At 48.2% G+C, this 21,323-nt stretch overlaps 1 protein-coding gene across 4 annotated transcripts in view; it reads right to left on the bottom strand.

The window, feature by feature from the left end:
* Positions 1-10,306: 10,306 nt before the first annotated feature.
* Positions 10,307-21,323, bottom strand: part of SPAG5 (sperm associated antigen 5) — a 97,180-nt gene continuing 86,163 nt past the window's right edge. For all 4 annotated transcript variants that reach the window (XM_056559100.1, XM_056559096.1, XM_056559097.1 and 1 more), the window contains exon 26: positions 10,307-12,431. In XM_056559100.1, the coding sequence (XP_056415075.1) occupies positions 12,360-12,431 (72 nt within the window). In that variant the 3' untranslated portion in view covers positions 10,307-12,359. The remainder of the gene's footprint in view (positions 12,432-21,323) is intronic.

Raw genomic sequence — 21,323 nt, 5'->3', positions numbered from 1 at the left:
CAAAGGGAATATTATTAATGAAAGCATGCACAAATACATAGTGACCCATAGAATCTACCCTTGTCTGATCCACCTCCCACCGCAATGACCTGTGTATTAACAGGGAGACCCCCCCCCCCCGTGAGTAAGTGGAGTGACGCGAATGCCCCGCCCACTGAATCCACGGTTTACTGAACACCCGCAAGTTATCTGGAGTCATGTGGGTCTCTTGGAGACAGACAACCTGCGGGTGAAACCTACGGATATGAGAAAAAAAATAGCGCCTTCTTTTTAACAGTTCCCATCCCCCTCACATTCCATGACATAAAACGGATATCAGCCATAGTTTAAAAATAAGAGGTAACGCATAAGACCAGGAGTAGAAACTTGGGGTACAGCAGCATCCAGGTCAGGAATCAGCATAGCGTCCCGAATACATGGAAGATTACGCAAGTCCCAAAATATGAGGGAGTGCAAAACACCAAAACATAAAACCCAACAGAAGCACACATGTCTGTGTGAACACAGTTCCATCACAGCTCTAGGCCTTACGGGGGAGCCCGTGCTATGTCCGGTGACATGAAGCCCACCCCGGTCCCACCCGCCAAAACAAATGGGTCAACCAAAGCATACGACCAGGGCACCCAGTCACAGGGGAGTAAGCCACCAGGCGGGGAGGAAGGAGATGGAAGGGAGGGGGCGAAGGAAACAGGGGAGGGGGTAGGAGGACAGGGGGAAAGAAGGGAAGGGGGGGGGGGAAGAAAGGGACAAAAGGGAAAAGGGAAAGAAAGGGGGGAGGAATACTCAGCAGCTGCACTGGTTCAGGAGTCCTGGGAAGGCAGATGGAGCAGCATCTTCAGAAGACTTCAGCGGCGAGGGGATCCTTGCTGTCGGCACACCCAATCAGCAGCTTCTCCAGGATCATTGAAGAATAGGGTACGGTCGCCAGCCACAACACGCAATATAGCCGGATAGGCCATAGAGTAGGCGATCCCAAGATCCCTCAGCTTCCTTTTCACCTCCACAAAAGGTAGCCCTCCGACATTGCAAATCCGCGGAGAAGTCGGGGAAAATGGAAACCTTGGCATTGTCGTATTTCAGGTCACAAGCTTTCCATGCCATCCGTAGGACCAAATCACGGTCATTACAGTTCAGAATACGGGCAAGCAAGGGCCGGGGGGGGGGGGGGGGGGGGGGTTTGCAGGGACACGGTGTGCCCTCTCCACAGTGAAGGCAATAGAGAATGGCGCATCAGAGAAGGAGTCCTTTAACCACCGCTCCACAAAGGCCCCTGGGGTAGTGCCCTCAGATCGTTCCGGCAACCCAATGATATGTATATTATTTCTTCTCAGCCTGTTTTCGAGATCATCTGCCTTTTGCCGGCATTATTCCAGCTGCGAGGACTTATCAGTCAATGAGGCAGGTACTGGTGCCAGGGTTTCCTCCATAGTGGAAAACCTGCCCCCAGCATTGGTCACCCTCTCCCTCAGGGCCTGCATATCTTGACTGAGTAGCCCAACATCAATCTTCACCTCCTCCAGCTTGCCTGTGAGCTTGGTCTGGCAGGAGGTTATCACCGCCAGCAACTGAGCAGTTACCTCTCTCAGGGTTAATTCAGGAGCCTTCTCCCCCGCAGCAGGAGTCCCAGGACTGGAAGGGGAGGGCCCCCGGCTGGTGCCTCGCTGAGGAGTGTGCAGAGCGGGCGCCATCTTGAGGCTGTTCCCGGGCAAACTCCCGGAGCTTCTCCGCGTCAGACCCGCCTTTGTTCTGGGCTGGGTCCAGTTTATTTGGCATCCCCAGTGCCTGAGATAGAGTCCGGACCGAGAAGTGGGCCAGGATAAGTGCAGTGCACGGGCGCGAGAGCGGGAGCTACAGCTCTGTGTGACCGCTCATGTCTGGCGCTAGCCACGCCCCCCGATATTGATAGCACTTTATTACTATATGGGACTCTCTCTCAGAGGGACTCATTTTATCCCGGGTAATGTTAGATTAGCATTGTTATGCTTTTTTGTCCCATACTCATAGTTGTCTGGTATTTTCAATTCTGTCCCTGGTCCTGGCAAGACTGAGCTGTGCCAGTGTTTATACAGCCATGGGTACAGCTCAGGCTGGACAGAAAGTATACACTGTAAACCCCCTACCCAACAAGAAATACAGGCCCAACAATGAAAGAGTTAAGTTGTGCTGCAGAGCCTCACTTGTTAACTGCTTAGTGGGTATACAGTGGAAAGGAACATCCACTTACCAGACCTGGTTTCTGCTCCTGCCTGGTTCTGTGTAGCCTTGCCTCCAGTGATGACCTCACTAGGGGCGGGACTACACAGGAAAATAACAGAGCAGGAATGAAGGTTATAAGTAAGGCTCTGTTCACATGGAGTCTTTAGCATGCCTTTTTGTTTAAATAAGGTATGTTAAAAATGTAAAATGTGAGGAAAGCGCCCTGTTCCCGCTCTGACATCCTGCCTTAATGATGTCATCACTAAAAGGTGGAGCTATACAGGACCAGGCCGGAGCAGGATCAAGGTCGGGTAAGTGTAAGTCTCCGCCCACAGTATACAGCCATCAATATAGATGGTTGTATTCCTTACACTCCCTAAGCAGTTAACTAGCGCTGCACAGCGCAATTTAACTTTTTCGTTGCTAGGCCGACGCAGAGCACTAAGCAAGGGGTTACAGTAAACCAGCGCTCTGTATAATTTTACTTATGTTCCTTGCTGAGCAGGATGTATACAATGTATGCATCATGTCCAGCCTGAACTGTACCCCAAGGCTATATAGCCGCTGGCACATAGCCACTCTAGGAGCAGGGACTCCCATCAGTATAGTGACAAGATGCATAGCATCACACTACTTACCTCCTTACACAATGTGGGCATCTGACTGATAAGAGTGATATTGTGAAAGCAGTGGAAAGACTGCCACTGGGTTAGAAAAGGGCATCTCCACACAAATGAAAAAAATGCCACAAAAATGCTGAGGCATTTTTGTGACTTTTTCAGGTTAAAAAAAAAAACCTGTGTAGAAACCTAACCTATCTTTCAAAAGGACTAAAGGACTGAGTGGAAGATTTATCAAAACCTGTCAAGAAAAAAAGTTGCTGAGTTGGCCATGGCAACCAGATAGCTTTTTTCATTTTTCAGAGGCCCTTTTCAAAATGAAAGAAGCGATCTGATTTGTTGATATGGGCAACTCTGCATCTTTTCCTTTGGACAGGTTTTGATGAATCTCCCCCTTTGTCTTTAAACTCCCCCAAACTTTATCTTCGGTCTATTTTACAATGTGAAGCCGAAAACAGTCAACTAGACTGGTATTTAGGATGATAAGGGTTTTTATGTGAGGCTAGAAAAAGCAGACTTGTACAACTTGTAAAAATAGAACACACCTTGGAGGTGATCTTAGCAACGTATAAACGTATGTATGGACTATACAAAGACCTGGCACAAGACCTGCACAAAGGACCAGGACATATTCTTACATTAGAGAAAAGCAGATTCAGTTATCAATATAGGAATGTTATAGTGAGTTGTCAAACTGGAATGCCCTATCCCAAGAGGTAGTAATAGCAGATCCCATAATAGCAATCAGAACAGAACTAGATTATTTTATGACATATTGCATAGAGGATTATAAATAATATATTACTGACTGATGTATAATTGATCCAGGGAAAACGTCCAACTGCTGAGGGGGCTGTGCTTTGCCTTTCTCTAAGTCAAACCAATGGGTTGGAAAGAAGCGGAACTTGATGGATTTGGCTCATAATGTATAAGCCACAAAGCTGATGTCAGATGCAGAATACAAGACATTACAAATATAAAAGTATAAACCTCTAAAATATCCCCCCTATTCTTAAAATATTCAGGGCCGTTTTTAACATGAACTTATCGAAAGTTACATTCACCCTTAGACCTGTAATATATGAAAATATTATAAACTTAAGGCAAGTCTTAAAAGGTGTCTTCCCATTGATAAAGGCTTCCAGACCCCTCCAGCCTGTTTGTTTGCCCATGGAGGTTACATCATTTACATAACTCACATTGACTTTAATGGGCGTTACAAAAACAGCACAACCCTGCAAGTTACGCTGTTACGCCATTTGTGCAATTTCCATTCACGTCAACAGGAGTTACCCAAATTGTGTAGCTTACTCCTTGTGACTCCGTTCGGGATGTATCCACTATTTTAAAAGGACTCATGACAGGGGCTGTTGCACTTTTGAAATAAGGAGATTTTTTAACACTTACCGTAAAATCTCTTTCTCAAAGGATTCATTGGGGGACACAGACTGTGGATGTATCTTGCTGTCTCTAGGAGGTGTGACACTATGGTAATAAAAAAAGTCATCTGCTCCCAGCAGGATATACCCGCCTTCAGGCTCTGAGCTAGTCAGTTTAAGTTGCAGAGCAATAGGAGGAGACCAATAGGGCAAAGAAAAAACCCAAAACTTTCCGAGAACCAGAAGAAAAAACACAAATGAGCACACCCTCGGACAGGGAACTAATGGAAAAACCCAAAAAGGGCGGGAGCTGTGTCCCCCCAATGGATCCTTTGAGAAAGAGATTTTATGGTAAGTGTTAAAAAATCTCCTTTTCTCTATCGGCTCCATTGGGGGACACAGACCGTGGGACGTACCAAAGCCGTCCCTTTGGTGGGAAGATAAGTAATCAGGCAGACGGCCGATCTATTGCCGCCTGCAACACTTTACGACCCAGACTAGCATCAGACGATGCGAAAGTATGAACTCGGAAAACCTCGAGAGAGTATGCAAAGACGACCAGGTAGCCGCCTTGCAAATCTGAGAGGCAGAGGCTCTAGTCTGGAGAGCCCAGGAACCTGAAGGAGCCACAACCCTGAAAGGAGGAATCTTCCCCTTACAGTGATAGGCTTCCGCAATGGCGGACCGCATCCACTGAGAAATGGTGGCCTTGGAAGCAGGTTGTCCCTTGCGACGACCTTCCGTAAGGATGACAAAGGAATCGCACTGACGAAACGAAGAAGTGATGGAGAGATAAGACCAAACAGCCCAAAACTACATCCAGCTTGTGTAGTAAGCGCTCCTTAGGATGAGAAGGAGCCGGACAAAAGGACAATGTCCTCATTGAGATGAAAGGCCGAGACCGCCTTAGGCAAAAAGGAAGGAACTGGCCGGAAAACGACCTGTCCTGGTGGATCACCAGAAACAGAGAACGGCAGGAAAGAACTGCCAGTTCAGACACCCTCTTGATGGAGGTGATAGCAACAAGAAACGCCACTGTCCAAGAAAGGAGGCGGAGAGGCACCTCTCTAAGGGGCTCAAAGGGTTCACCCTGGAGGGCACTCAGAACCAAGTTCAAGTCCCAAGGGGGAGAAGGTGACCAATAATGAGAAACAGCGTGCGCCACTCTTTGCATGAAGGTCCGGACATGAGAAATAGAAACCAGGGGCCGAAACCTGACCTTTAAGGGAACTGAGAGACAAGCCCAGTTCCAACCCCGACTGCTAAAAAAGGAGAGAAGACGGGTAACCGAGAAGGTCACCGGGGAGAAGTCCCGAACTTCACACCAACGAAAATAAAACCGCCAAGTAACGTGGTAAATTCGTGCGGATGAGGGCTTACAAGCCCAGAGCATGGTGTGAATGACTTGGGAAGAGAACCCGCAGGCCCTCAAAACCGCGGTCTCAACCGCCATGCCAACAAATGCAGCGACAGTAAATTGGGGTGGCAAGAGGACCCTGAGAGAGTAGGTTCGGGCAGAGCAGAAGGCGCAGAGGAGCGCCGTCCAGGAGCCTGACTATGTCGGCGTACCACGACCTTCGGGGCCAAACTGGAGCTACCAGAAAGGCGAGGACGTCCTCTGCCTTGAGCTTCCTCAGCACCCTAGGAAGGAGCGGAAGAGGAGGGAACAGATAAGGTAGGGAGAACCCCGCCCAAGGAATCACTAGCGCGAGGGTCCCGGAACTTGGACACAAACGGGAGGATCTTCCTATTGTGCCGGAACACGAAGAGGTCCACGTCCGGAAGCCCCAGAGGTCGCAGAGCTGCACGAAGACCTTCGGATGAAGAGACAACTTGCCGGGGTCGGGTGAGGACCGACTGAGGAAGTCTGCTTCCCGGGTGAACACTCCCGGAATGTGAAACGCTGAAATGGCCGTAACCTTACTCTCCGCCCAGGCGAGAATCTTGGTCACCTCGGCCATGGCTGCCGAGCTGCGAGCGCCGCCCTGTCGATTATGTACGCCATGACCGTGGCGTTGTCCGACTGAGCGCGGACAGGACGAGACTGAAGACGGGACTCCCAATGAAGAAGACAAAGAAGAATCGCCCGTAATTCCAATATGTTTATTGGAAAAAGGATCTCCAGGGGGGACCAGAGTCCCTGGACCGTCCATTCCCTGAACACGCCGCCCCAGCCCGACAGGCTGGCAACCGTTGTAACAACCTGCCAGAAAAAGGGAAGAAATGACCGCCCTTGGAGAAGAAGGGGGAGCGGAGCCCCCAGAGCAGAGACTGACTGACCCTGCGAGGGAGAACAATCTGACGATCGAGGGACAGAGGAGACCGTTCCATCGAGAGAGAATCGCCAGTTGAAGGGGGCGGTAATGAAACTGGGCAAAGGGTACGGCCTCCATAGTTGCCACCCGACCCAGGACGTCCATACTGTGCAGATGGAGACATACCTGGGTCCGAAAGGAGCGGACCCTCGACCAGAGCGCCAGACGTTTGTCCGGCAGAAGAATAATGCGGGCAGAGGCCGTCTAATCGAAGTCCCAGGAAGGTTAGAGACTGAGTAGGATAGAAGACTGACTTGTCCCGGTTGACCATCCACCCGAAGCGAGTCAGAGAGTGGAGAGTGACGTCCAGATTCTCCAGAGTCTGGGCTCTGGTCGGAACCTTCATGAGAGGGTCGTCCAGATAGGATAACACCGGCGTAAGGATCTTTGTAAGGACCCGAGGAGCCGTGGCCAAACCAAAGGGGAGGGCTACGAATTGAAAGTGCCCCTCCGGAACCGCAAGCGGAGGTACCGATGATGGCCCGGAAATATTGGCACATGGAGGTAGGCATCCTTGATGTCCACCGATGAAGGGAACTCTCCTTGTTCCAGGGACGCCAACACCGAACGGAGAGATTCCATTCCGAAGTGGTGAATGAGAAGGTGACTGGAGAAGCAGAGATTGGAGAGTCACATGAAATTGCTTCGCCAGAGGAGGAGACCGGGGGGCCCGGGATCGAAAAACGTGATCCCTCGGAAGGGAGGCGAATTCGATCCAGTAACCGTTGGACACCACATCCCTGACCCCAGAGTCCTGAATGTGTGAAGTCCAGATGTCTCGGAAAACAAGAGACTACCTCCCACCCCAAGAAACCGTGGGTGGGGGCCTCACTTCTGGTTGCCCGATTTGGGCGCAAAACGGCCGGACCGGTTGGAGTCCGACTTCCAAGCCGTGCATGCCCGGCACGAAGGAGCCTTCTTGTCCCGCGAGGGCGCCTGCCCGGACCCTAAACTGGGACCAAAGGTCCGGGAAATGGGGCGAGCCTTATTTTGAGGTAAGAAGGAACTCTTACCTCCCGTTGCCTCGGAGATAATCTCATCGAGGCGTTCGGCAAAAAGACAGCCACCCGTAAAGGGAAGCTCAGTGAGAGAGACCTTTTGGAAGCGGCATCCGCATTCCAAGCTTTAAGCCACATAAAGCGGCGGAGAGCCGCTAGGTGACCCACAGCAAAGACAGAACAACGGGCTAACTACGTGGGAGCTGCGCACAGAAAGTCCCCAGCTTTAGAGCATTGGAAAGCCAGAGCAGATAGATCATCTGGGGGGGGGGGGGGGGGGGATCCCGCTAAGATATCCTGATGGAGCTTTTGGCACCACTCCGACAGGGCCTTGGACATCCATGTCGAGGCGAAGAAGAGAAGAGCCAGCTGCTTCAGAAGCAAACTTCGCTAAGGATTCTACCTTCTTGTCCGTGGGATCCTTGAAGGCAGCGGCATCTGCCAGAGGCAGTTTAGTCGCCCTAGAGATCCGGGAGATTGGTGGATCCACTGAGGGAGGGGAAACCACCTTAGCGACATTAGTCCTTGACAAATGGATAATGTTTTTGGATTGTCTTGATTCCCGGGAACCTCTTGTCTGGATGTTGCCATGCAGATTCCAGAATGTCGTCAAAGTCAGCATGAGAGCTGAACCTTTGAGGTGCTGGCTTAGCACGATGAAATGATACTTCTGGATAGACATCCGAAGATCCTGGGTCCTCTAGGTGAAAGGTGTCTCTTATGGCTGTCACCAATGAGTTCACCATTGCAATAGAGTCCGAGCAGCCCTCTGAGTCAGATGCCGGTTCGAAAGTCTCGTCCACCAGGGGAAGTGAATGAGTAGAGGTAGTCCTGGGGGGGGGGGGGGTGGCGACCCTGACCAGGTACGCAGCTCTGGCGTGGCAGAGCGGCGATTTCGAGAACGTCCTCTGGAGGAACGATGTTTGTGCCCAGATGACAGGGGGGCGGGACCCACGAAGGGAAGCCCACGTCCATCTGAAGACTCAATGGAAGAGTAAGACGAGGCATCCCTAGTACGCTTGTGAGAGCGTGAAGCATGAGGAGACGAGGAGCGGGCCCTCTCAGAGGTCCTGCACAGGGAAGACCCCTTCAGGGCAGACACCACTACCCGGGAGGCCTCAGCCACCGAACGGGAGACTTGGGTCAAGTCAGCCATATACTGAGTGAGGGAGAAACCCAGGGTGGTGGAGCGGCTGAACCCATCGGGAACGAAAGGGCATCAGGGGGTACCAAGGGGTCTGGGGGAGCAGGCAGGGCAAGTGGGCTCAACAGAGCCGGACATCTTGGTGTCACAGTGCTTACAAAAATAATAAGTCACTGATGTTCCAGGTTTCTGACTAGAGGGAGGAACAGCTCTGGGAGCGGACATAATGGTGGAAAAAGAGATCGAGAGAGACTAGCCTTCTCACCCTGGTCTGTGTCCTGTCAGCTGCAGTGAGCAGCCAATAGAAAGGGAGGGGCGTGCCTGAAGTAAGGCACCCAGTAACAGGCCCCACATTGTGAAAATTCCACCCACGGCGCTGATTGGAGGCTGCTTCGCACCCCTGGAAGCTCCCAGCCCTGTGGGCGGAGTTAAGACCTGCCGAGAAGGACTGTCATGGCGCCCGCTCCATGTCCCGAGCGCCATGTCCAGTCCGCATAGCGCTCGGGGGAATGGAACGAAAGTGAAAGTAAGCCGGCGCAGAAGTGCCCGGCTCGAAGCGCCACCGCGGCTGTAAGCCACGGATAAGGCGCTGAAGTAAAGCGCAAGTAAGCCGGCGCTGGAAGCGCCCGGCCCGAACAGCGCCGCAGCAGACAGCCGCATATAAGGCGCTGAAGTAGTTGCACCAAGCACACATAATAAAACAAAGTGCCACTGCTCCCCAATAAAAAGATGCAGCCCCTGTAAAATGCAGCCCCATAAAACTGAGGGTGGGCCAAAACAGGGGGTCTCCAGAGGTTGCCAGTCCGTACCTATAGAGAAAAAAGAGGGGAAAGAACTTACCTCAGTCAGAAGAACTTACCTAATGGAGTCTTCAGTGAAGTCTTCAGCCAGCTTATGGTCCCTGCATCACGCCTAGCTGCTATGCACGACCGAGGCGAGCAGAGACATAGGGGGACCCGAAACCATGAGGTACCACCCAGGCGCTGACCATTGGCGAGGGGGGTTAACAGCGCATATATGCAATGTCTGTGCCCCCTTACTCGCAATGGGGAAACAGTGAACCGCAGTTCCTGAGTCCCCACCTGAAAACGGAAAAGAAAGGGAATAAAAAACTAACATGTCCCTATACTAGGAAAATAAAAAACAGAAGACCTGGACTGGAGAATCCAGACCATGTCCACCTCCTTCAGACACTAAGCTTAAATTGACTAGCTCAGAGCCTGAAGGCGGGTATATCCTGCTGGGAGGAGCTGACTTTTTTTATTACCATAGTGTCACACCTCCTAGAGACGGCAAGATACACCCACGGTCTGTGTCCCCAATGGAGCCGATAGAGAAAGCGTACGTCCCAGAAAAGTCACTAGGTAACTCCTTTTGACCATAGAAGTGAAAAAAGTCAGCTGCTCCCGTTAACAGTATACGTCAGTATCTTTTTTTTAGTGGGATGCCGACTGATGTGATTAACAGGGGCAGAAATGTAGTGTGTTCCTACCATTATCTGAGTACAACTATAATACTAAGCAGCTACCCCCCTCATGAGTAGTAGCTATTGGGTTATTTGTTTGTGTGTTTTAGCCTAACAGACAAAACCAGAATAAAAAAAATAAAAAAAATTACAAAAAAAGTTTAATATTTAAAACTATTTTTAACTTAGTTAAGAAACTCATATGAACAAAGATGTACATATATATAACATAAACATAAATCCAGAATACAAAAAAACTTCACTTCGAACAAAAGGCCTGGAAATATCCAACACACAAACAAAAAGAAACAAACCACCATTGCTTGAAATTCCAGTCACATTGCAGTTGTTTCTGTGTTCCCAAGACAACACTCCCTGTCTGATCTGGCTGGGTCAGTGGAGACATAAAAACTTGTTCAATAGTATGCCAGAGTTTATGCATCAATATGTTACTACACTGAATCTTGTGCCATATTCCTCAACATGGCAGATCATTACACAGTTCTCCATCACATTCCTGGACAGTAAAGTGAAAAAAAAAAATGTTTGTAATTCAAAACAAAAAAGGCCCTATTTTCTATTCTTATTTAAAAAGAACAAAAAATAAAGAAACCTCAGATAAGGAAAAAAGGGCAGGGGTGTTTATCAAATATCTTCAGGCATGTTCACACACAGCAGATTTGCTGCTGCCTGAGCATATTTTCCTAAATAACTTGATGGAACTCAAAATCTGTAGTCCTGCATGAACATATCCTCACAAAAACTTTTTGTTGCCTATAACAACCCATCATGATGCATCTTTCACTAGTTATGATGCTCTTAAAATCATATACATATATAGGTAGGTGTTATAAAGAATAAAAATACTATACTTACCTACCCCATTCCCTTGCCACTATCACGGAGCACCAGTCCACCTGTGCAGCATACCTGGGGTTGGCACATGGAATTGCCAGATCAGGCAGAAGTGTTGTGTAGTAGGACTGGAGATCCGTGATAATGGTGGTGGTGGTGTAAACACTCTCCTGTAAGGGCTCTCTGGCTCTCATCGTGCACAGAGCAGGGGCCAACACAACCCCTCCAAGCATTTCTTTGGGAGAGCCAGAGATACTCAAGCACACCAGCTCTTGTATCTCCAACTTTCCATTAGAAAATCCAAACTCAAAGCAGCATTTTTTTCTGTATAGCACATACCTAAGCACAATTAAAAAATATATATAAATATATACTCCACAGAATACCACTTTAAAGCTGTTCTGTTATTGGTTGCTATAGGCAACAAAGACTTTTTAGGAGTCTTTTCAGTTTATTGATCCAAATTAAAATACATCTGTGTCTAAATTCTAATTGGCTTAAAGGGGTACACCACTGGCCAGCGTTCGGAACATTTAGTTCCAAACGCTGTGTGCGCAGTGCGGGGGTCGGCCACGCCCCCTCAATGCAAGTCTATGGGAGGGGGCATGCATAGACTTTCATTAAAGGGGTGTGGCCTGATGTCATGAGGGGGCATAGCCAACCCCCGCAGCGCGCACACACAAAGTTTGGAACTAAATGTTACGAACGTTGGCCAGTGGAGTACCTCTTTAAATAGTAGCAGTAATGTGTGTCAATATTGACATGGATGGGGATTTGGATTAAGACACTGGCCTTGTGATACAACTAAACTTGCCAGAACACAGGCAGAAAGTATTGTCATGGGGACACAAGATGCATTGTTACTACAGGCTTCAGGGCTGTGCTATCATAAAAAAAAAAAAATGTTATATATCTTTTTTTTTTTTTTTTTTTTTTTACATTTAAAAAAAAAATAAAAAAAATGTTGCCCAGACATGTCTAATGTTTTGATCACATTGGGTATCACTCCTGAGGATTGCTTAGATTGCTAGTCATAAGCAGGGAAAGTGCGGTGCAGCACACTTCTTACTCTCCGGCAGTCAATCAAATCCAACTTTTTCTCTGGATAAGTCTATGCAGAAAAAAAGTTCAGATCTGCCGGCCGGGAAATCAAGGACGATGTCGCACACTTTTTCGGCTAGAGATTGCAGGTGCAATCAAAACTTTTAGCATGTCTAGGCAACATGTCAAAAAATTTTCATATATTTTTTTTTAAATTATAGTAACCCTTTAAGCACTTGGAACCAAGGCTGGGAAAAAAACATGGCTGGTTTGCTCTTGTTTGTTTTTAACCTTTCTATAGCACTTGTGGTAGTTATCCTGTGAGCCTCATGCATTGTGCGATACACTAGTTCAGGAACTCCATTAAGTGACTAAGTTTATCGCAGTTGTTTACAACATCTGGTATAGAAACAAGAACCTAGAAAATAAGAGAAAACATTATGTTACATTAGACGCCCCATAGCATTGTAAATAAAACAAGAAGAGAGTTGGTACAGTGATAGCTGTAGATGTATAGGAGATAAGTGGAGTAGCAATGATACCTTTATGGGCTAACTGAGAGGATATAGATTGCAAGCTTTGAAGATCTCTCAGGTCCCTTTAGCAGGCATGTTATACAAAATAAATGTGAAAGCATCTCTATTAAAAACAGGCATAATTACAAACGGAGAGCAGCCAACATTAATTCCGTATACAACAAAGTTCTTTGATCAGTCAGTGGTGATATAATAGGATGTACATAGTCAACCTCTGGAGGTGTCAGGTGATCACACTTTAAAGGGGTACGACGGCCCTAAGACATCTTATCCCCTATCCAAAGGATAGGGGATAAGATGTCTGACCGCGGGGGTCCAGCCGCTGGGTACCCCTGCAATCTTGCATTTGGCACCCACCGGGGCGGGTGACATCACAATACTCCAGCCCCGTGGTCAGCACCAGGCAGTTTGTGAGCTGGCAGCGCGGCGTGCAGCTCAAAGAGGTGGGTGCCGAATGAAAGATTGCCGGGGTCCCCAGCGGTCAGACATCTTATCCCCTATCCTTTGGATAGGAGATAAGATGTCTTACGGCCGGAATACCCCTTTAAGGGGGAACAGGCTGGATGTATGTCATGTATGCTGATCCAACAAGTGGCCTAAATGCTCTGTCTGTTTAGGCCGGCTCTTGAAGAATTGAATTTTAACATTAGTTTAATTTCCCATGTTTTTCTCTCACTCAGAGTCCCATTAATGCAGTGAGTCTAATGTATATGACGACAATGTTCTCCCACAGGTGTCTCTGTCCTCTTGTTGCTGATGTTGTATCTGTGAGTTATAGCTTTTATGCAGTGGTTGGCCTGTTTCATTCACATAGAAAGCAGACGGGCATTTTGCCCACATAAGGAGGTATACCACATTAAATGATTTGTAGAAGAAGATGCCATTGATGTTACGATGTGAGCGAGTTTGGTATGGGCATAATTTTTTTCAGGCAGGGTGAGGTGCCATTTTGTGCATTTTCTTTTAAAGCACTCCATACCATCATTTGTTTTAGGATGGGGGGGCTGCCTGAAGGCCAGTGTAGGGGGCTGTAGGAATATTTTCCTGTCATCGTATGGAGTGATGTGTAAAGTTATTTTGATATTTTTCATAGAGCCTCAACTTGGGGGTGGTAAGTGACCACCAATAGTTCATTGTTTCCTGTACTATGTTCCTCATACCTCAGCAGTTCTTTTCTGGGGATGTTGGTGGCTTTCCACATCTGGTTGTTAATAACCCAAGCACCTTCCATAGTTTCTAGAGGTCTCCGTATCTTATGGCCTGGCTGTATACGATAGAGTTCTTTTTAAGTTTAGGGTGGAAGCTATTGTTTTTAATGTAGGTTGGTCTGTCAGTGTGTTTGTGGATGGAGTTGATATCTGTGGCTAATTGTTAGGTAGAGGCCGATTCTCGTGGAAGGTGAAAAGTTGTTCTTTGCTTGCGGCCCAGATGATTAGAATATGTTTTAATACAGCGAGCGGTCACTGGAGTCAACAATAATGCAGTAATGCATACATAACTATTAGTGCACAGACATCCGTGCACAAGATGAGATGAAATATAAATAAGCATTACAAGAGTCAGGAGGAGTTATCCCCTTACACTATAACCCACTGACAGCGCTGATAATTTTAACTTCGTGTGTGTTTATAAGGGTACTTTTTAAGATTTGTATTAATAAAGATAAAAGTAATAAGGGGGGTTTCTAGTAAGGGTTTTCCCCGCAAGGGGGTCACCCCTTAAAGGTCGTTATGGAGAGGATCTAAACGTCACCTATTTGTAACACCATGTTTTGATGGATAACATTTTTTTTTTCACTTTTTCAAAACCTTGGAGGGCCGCATTGAGTTTGGATTTTGCTTAGTGAATAGGATCTATGTACTGTCCCTGAGCAATTGTCTGCACCCACTTTTGCATTTTACTCACTCAAATGCTGCAGATTTTTTTGATTTTTTTCAACAGCTCTCCCATTGAGATGTATGAAGGGCGTACAGGAGATGGCAGGCGGGTCCCAGCAGTCGGACAATTAAAGATTTTCCTAAACGGGACTACCCCTTTAAAGGAAGCCTGTGGTGTCCTGCAGGAAGGTTGGTGTTTGTTTTACTAGGGATTTCTAGTATTTTCTATCCAGCTGGAGATATTCTTGAAATTATGGGTCTTTCTGGGTTACCCTGCTTGTGAATTTTAGGTAGCATGTAGAAGGAGCCCAATTTAGAATCTTTATGTATCAGGGGTTTGACCTGGTCTCTGATGGTGGAAGGCAGTTCTTATGTTATCTTATTAACAGTTTTCAGAAATTTCTTTGTGGGATCATCTTGTAGTTTAAAATAGTGTTTTTCATCAGACAGTTGTCTGTTGGTCACTTATATATTGTCCTACACTGAGTTGAATCATATATGTTCCCCATTTGTAACTATGCTTGTTTTAAATTTATTCAAGGAGAGGAGATTTTTTTTGTACTCACTGTAAAATCTCGTTCTTGTTGCCTTCATTGGGGGACACCTATAATGATGGATATATGCTCTTGCCACTAGGAGGCGCTGACACTAGGAAAAAAAGTCGGCTCCTCCCTGGCAGGATATACCCGCCCACCTGCAGCGAGGTAATCAGTTTTGTCACAAAGCAGTAGAAGAAGCCAACAAAGAAATATGTCCGAAGGACCCTAGAAAGGAATCCCGGATAAAAAAAAAAACAAGAACGGGAAAAAATAATCCAGAAAAAAGATGAAGAATGGGTGGGTGCAGTGTCCCCCAAATGAAGGGTACGAGGAAGAGATTTTAAGGTGAGTAAAAAAAAAAATGTAAATCTTTTCTCGGTCGCTCTTCATTGGGGCACACCTATACTGATGGGATGTACCAAAGCAGTCCCCTAGGGTAGTCCCCCTGGGAAACAAAAAAAATTGAAAAAAGGCACAACAAGAAAACCCCAAAGTCAACCGAGTAAAGAGAGCATAGCGGGGGGAAAAACACCAGGGAGAGCAGCGTACGCGTGAGCAGAAGGAGAGTACAGGAGGTGGAGACCCAAAAAACACTGGGAAAAAAAGAAAGAAAGATAGAGACTGGCTCTGGAGAGGCCTGTTGCATAAAAGTGATGACTGGAATAGCTGCAGACCACAAACCCCTGTCCCAGGGGCCCGTTGCAAGCACCAAGGAGGCAAAATAAGCTTGAGTAGCGTAATCCAGATGATCGGAACACCCAACGCCTCGGAAGTACATGGCCCGGAAAGATGAGACGGAATAAAGACCAAAAAGGGAGCGGAATGCCCTGAAAAGGAGCATCCCGGAACACCAGAGCGACCAAAATGGGAACTGGAGGTACCTGGGTTACCTGAAAGACGTACATGTAAGAATAAACAGCCAAAAGGAGCAACCCGGAACATTGGAGCAGCCGACATGGGAAATGGAGGTTCCCAAGTCGCCTGGAAGATGTTCACCTGTAGAGTAAGTAAACCCAACGTATGTGAAACGATCCGGGTGAAAAACTTGTACGTCTAGACAAAAAAGTGCGGTACAGAAAGACCGCCCCACAATGGAATCGCGGAGAAGTTGAGGCAGGAGAGCTAACCTGCCCGAGACCACAACCAGCACTAAAGCCCGGACTAACCAGACAGGAACCCCAGCGGTCTGAGTGGACCGAAGCAACATCCCTTCAGGACGGGAATGAAGGGGGAACAAAAGGGAAGGTAACTCCAGAAGACTGTAGTGTCAGTGTAGCGCAGCTCAACAAGAAAAGGGAATCGCTGTATAAAGTTCACATCCAAAAGAGAATTAAAGAGTATACCTTTAATTTAGAAAAAACACACACACACACACACACACAAAGGCTCAAAAATGAGCAAAGCACAACATGGGGAGGAGTCATGAACCCCCTGACCCCAAATCCTGTCCTACAATATAATAATGATATAGCTGCTACTCCAAAGTGCACAGTGCAAGCAATACGTAGAATGGAAATACAGTAATACCCAAAAAGCATAGAGAATAATAATCAAACAGTAATAAAATATAGAGGTAGCAAACAACAGATGGAGAAGCAGCTGAATAAAGTGTGCAGGGCAGAACAGCCAGGACCCCACACTGTCCTCTCCTGCACAGTTTATTCAGCTGCTCCTCAGTCTGTAGTTTGCTACCTCTATATTTTATTACTGTTATTCTCTGGGCACTTTGGGGATTACTGTATTGCCTTTCTACGTATTGCTTGCACTGTGCACATTGGAGTAGCAGCTATATTATATTGTATATATTGTAGGATAGGATTTGGGGTCAGAGGGTTCATGGCCCCTCCCCATGTTGTGCTTTGCTAATTTTTGAGCCTTTTTAATTGTTTTTAGATGTTCTTGTTGTGTGTATATATATATATATATATATATATATATATATATATATATATATATATATATATATATATATATATATATATATATATATTTATATATATTTGTGTGTGTGTGTTTTCTAAATTAAAGATATACTGTTTAATTATTCTCTTTTGGGTGTGCACTTTATACAGCAATTCCCTTTTCTTGTTGTGCTATATTACGTATTTTTGCTGTCAGTAGAACCCCTTGCACAATTATTGATAGGTTGAGCCCCCTCTTTTTCTGTGTAGTATAGTGCAGCCGACACCGACAAAGGGAAGGAGTAACAAACCCCTCAAGGGAGATTGCACAGAGGGAGGAGGAGGAGAGCAATGGTAGGACCCAAACAACAGACGGTGCTAGACCAGCTGTCGCCAAGCCATACAAGATCGCATCAACTCCTCCAACAGAGGAGAGTGCCAAGGCTGCATGAGCAGCAGTAGATTACCAGGAAACAGGAAGAGAGCCAGGCTGCAAAAGTGTGCAGCTCAGTTGATTGCTCTCAGCAAAAAAAACAAGGGCCCAGCCAGCCCCAAGGAACCCTGCAAAAACATATCGAGGAATGGAGGAACTAATTTGTGTCCCCGGAGAGATCGGAAATCTGGACACGGATGCTAGGCAAAGATACAAAGAGGTGACTATGAATGAAAGTAAGAAGTACACGCTCCCACAATAACCAAAGCATTGAGAGGAACACCCCAACGTGGTGAAACCCTGGACCAGAAGTGCATCAACTGAGCCATCCTGGTTGTTTTCTAAGGCAACAGGGCCGGCATCTGAACCATCCCGACTAAGGACAGGTACCTGGGGGCATTGGGGGGGGTGCTGAACCGACTGTGTCGCCCCATCATGCTCTATGCCAGAACAGAGGTGCTCAACCGTCAGAAACCTGTGGAAACAAGAACACAGGAAGGCCCAAGGCACAGCCCACTGAAAAAAAAGGGAAGGTGGGCTCTACACGTGCAGAGTGGCCTAGCATATGTAGAGACACCGACATGGTTACCGCATGATAGTAGTGAGGTACCAAGACTGCAGACGCAAAAGAAAACGCAGACATCCAAAAGTCCGGCACCATGGAAGACAGCTCAGCACCCAGCGGTGTGTCACAACCATGCCCCAAGCAGACCAACATTACAACCTTAGAAAGAGGAACAGAGAATGCTGCTGTTTCTGTGGAAGTCCATGGAACCTGCAGGAAACGCCCATACCCCATCTCCTAATGGTGCCACACACCAGGACTGCTTGCGCAGATGCAAGAGATGAAGGATGTGTGTGGGAAAGGAAACATGCAGACATAGTCTGACAGGCAGGTATAAAAGACTCAATGAAACCACCAAGACACTCTCCTTGGAACTTCTCCAGGAAAATGAGTCACAGGACTGTAGCAGTGGGAGCGGCAAGAATGGGGAAGGTGACCTGGCGGAGTAGAAAAACCGTGCTGACACGGTCTGCATAGTGGCCATGGCCACACCAGGTGCTGCACTCAGAACCACACACAGAAAGTGGGTTACTGGCCTGGAGAGCAGCAGACATGTAGAGGGGACCTGGTAAAGGACGTAAGAACCAGTATATGGTGTATTGAATAGAGTCCATGGAGCAACATGGGGAGACTCACTCGGAACTGCACCTTGGCAATGGTTTACTTGAACTTCCGTCCTCGGTGTGGGAAGTGTATGGTGGTGGACTCGACATAGCAGTAGTAGACCATGCACACAACCTCCAGGCTGACTGGTATAGGATTCCTGAATGCTCAGGGTCACTCCATCGAACCCCCCACAGAATGTGGGGTATTGGAGCACGTCCTAACTAACGGGCGACCCAGCAGACGAAAGTCTGGCTGTCTGGCATCAGTCCCAAGTACCTGCAAGGAACCCTCATCACGAGTCCTTACACCAGCAGTGATGTATGGGAAACCTGACCAAGCCTGCGGCAGCCCAGAGATCGGAGACTAACAGCGGTGAAAACTGTGCAGACAACAGTCTGGCTGAACAAGTACACTTCAAGGCACTGGAGAAAAGGGGACAGCCAGATAGGTGATCACTGTGCCCCTCTGTCACCTGTGGAAGGGAGGGGAGGCCTAGGAGCCATGGATAGTATCCCCCCACCGTGGGAGATCGGTGGAGGCTGAGGAGCCGTGGAATGTATCCCCGTTACTCCGTCCAGGGTCCATAGGACATGCTGGGACACGACTTTGTACGCCTCGCAGAGCAGTGGGGTACCGGAATTCCAGCCACAGATACATCAGCTGTGTGATGTGAGGAAACCATGCAGACCACTGTCTGGCTTAGTGGTATGGGTCCATAGTATACAACGGGTCACTCCTTCGGACACCTCGCACAGCAGTGGGGTACCAGAACTCCAGCCGTAGATACATCAGCTGTGTGATGAGGAAGAGGCGGTGAAGGAAACCATGCAGACCGCTGTCTGGCTTACTGGTATGGGTCCATAGTAGACAACGGGTCACTCAGTTGTACACCTGCACTAGTAGTGGGGTACCAGAGTGCCAACCCCGGATGCGGCAGCTGAGAGATGAGTGACAGGAAAGACTACTGTCAGACATATCAAAATCAGGACTAATCCATGCCCACGCAGGGACACTTCCACTGTGCACGGAGCACTAGCCATGGATGCAGCAGCTGTGGAGGAGGGAATGATATTGTGTGACATGCCAAGAATACCCCCTTGATGGGTGACCGGCGGACCTGACAGAGCATCCTTAGCGTCCGCCAGGAATGCAAAAAACTCTTGCAAGGGCAACCGACCAGTGTCTTGCCTCAGTAGGGAGGGACTGAAATTCGGCCATGGGCGCGAACGGGCACAGCATGGCACTCAGTGTTAGGGGAGAACAGTCACCGAATAGATCCGACAATTTCCAAGGGATCATGCAGAAAATAGATACGCCAGAGGCATACCTCAACTGACAATGTACAGGGCAACTGAAGGAATAGAGCAGCCCCCAATATAGTCTTAAGAAAAGGGACCCTGAAGATATTAAACTGATAAAAAAAAGGGAACTTGTAGAAGCATGCGGCCGCCCCCTCCATCACCTGGCCGCATGAATGGGGTGCCGGCCGCATGATCTGCAGCCGTTTACAGATTGGTTGAAGGATGCAGATGGTTCCTCCCTCATCAGGGAAATGCCCGGCCGCGTGAGACCGGAGCAGTAAACAGGCTGGTGCCCGCATTGAGGAGTAGTCGGCCATGTGGGACTGGGCACCCCCTTCCTGAAGCTGAAGGTCTCCGGTCAGCCTCTAAAGAACATGGCCTGCCGCAGCAAGATAGTAGTGAGCAGGCTGGTGTGCCCACATTGAGGAAATGAGCAGCTACTTGGGACCGGAGAGACCCACTGCCTGCAGCTGTAGGTCTCCAGTCAGCCTAATAAAGAACGTGGCCAGGACACAGTGCCTGGCCGCACAAAAAAGGTAGCAAGCGGGCTGGTTACGCGTCTCCCCCCCCCCCCCCCCCCCCCCCCCTCACTGGGGAAGTGGATGGCCACGTGGGATCGGGGACACGCTACCCCAGAAGACAAACTGGGGCAGCAGGATAGGGTCTCCAGCCGATAGAGAGGAAAACGCGGTAAGGGCAGTGTGCCTGGCCGCAATACATGTGGGACCCGAAGAGGGAGGGGAGCAGGTCCACCAGACTGCCCCCTCAGGAAGGCACCTGAGGCCATGAGTGGTCTGGCCCAACACAGCCACGTGTAATGGCGGCTGAGGAGCTTGGCACAGCAGAGAAAGGGGACCCCCGGATGAGCAAAAGGGAAGGAGGGAGAGGGGGAAGGAGGTTGTAGTACATACTGACCCACTGGCTCCGTCTTCTCATACTCATCCTGAAGTCTTCAACCAGCTTATAGCCACGCTGCATCATACCAGCCTAAGATAGCAGGGCGAGCAGGGGCAAGTGGGGGACCCGGACCCAGGGTACAACCTCCAGGCGTTGGCTGTTGGAGAGAAGGGGTTAACAGTACATACTCTATGTCTGTGCCCCTTCATATGGGGGAATAGGTAGCGCTATGCTCCTGAACCCTCACCTGAAAAAGGAAAAAAAAGGGAGTAAAGAACCTAACTAAACAGCCCTTACTAGAAAATAATGAAAAAAGACCAGGTCTGGAGAGCACCAGACCTGTGTCTTGCCTCCTACTGACACTAGCTAAAACTGATTACCTTACTGCAGGTGGGCGGATATATCCTGCCAGGGAGGAGCTGACTTTTTTCCTAGTGTCAACGCCTCCTAGTGGCAAGAGCATATACCCATCAGTATAGGTGTCCCTAATGAAGAGCGACTGAGAAAGATGCTTTTACATTTATTTTGTATAATATGCCTGATGAAGGGACCCAAGAGGTCTTAAAAGCTTGCAATCTAAATCTTCTCAGTTATACAATAAATGGCATCCTCTTTACTCCACATATCTCCTATAAAAAGCGCAGATTTATTCTAA

The sequence above is a fragment of the Hyla sarda genome, chromosome 2 (genome assembly GCF_029499605.1).
Source record: "Hyla sarda isolate aHylSar1 chromosome 2, aHylSar1.hap1, whole genome shotgun sequence".
Taxonomy (NCBI): domain Eukaryota; kingdom Metazoa; phylum Chordata; class Amphibia; order Anura; family Hylidae; genus Hyla; species Hyla sarda.
This window is presented reverse-complemented; position numbering and strand designations above follow the sequence as displayed.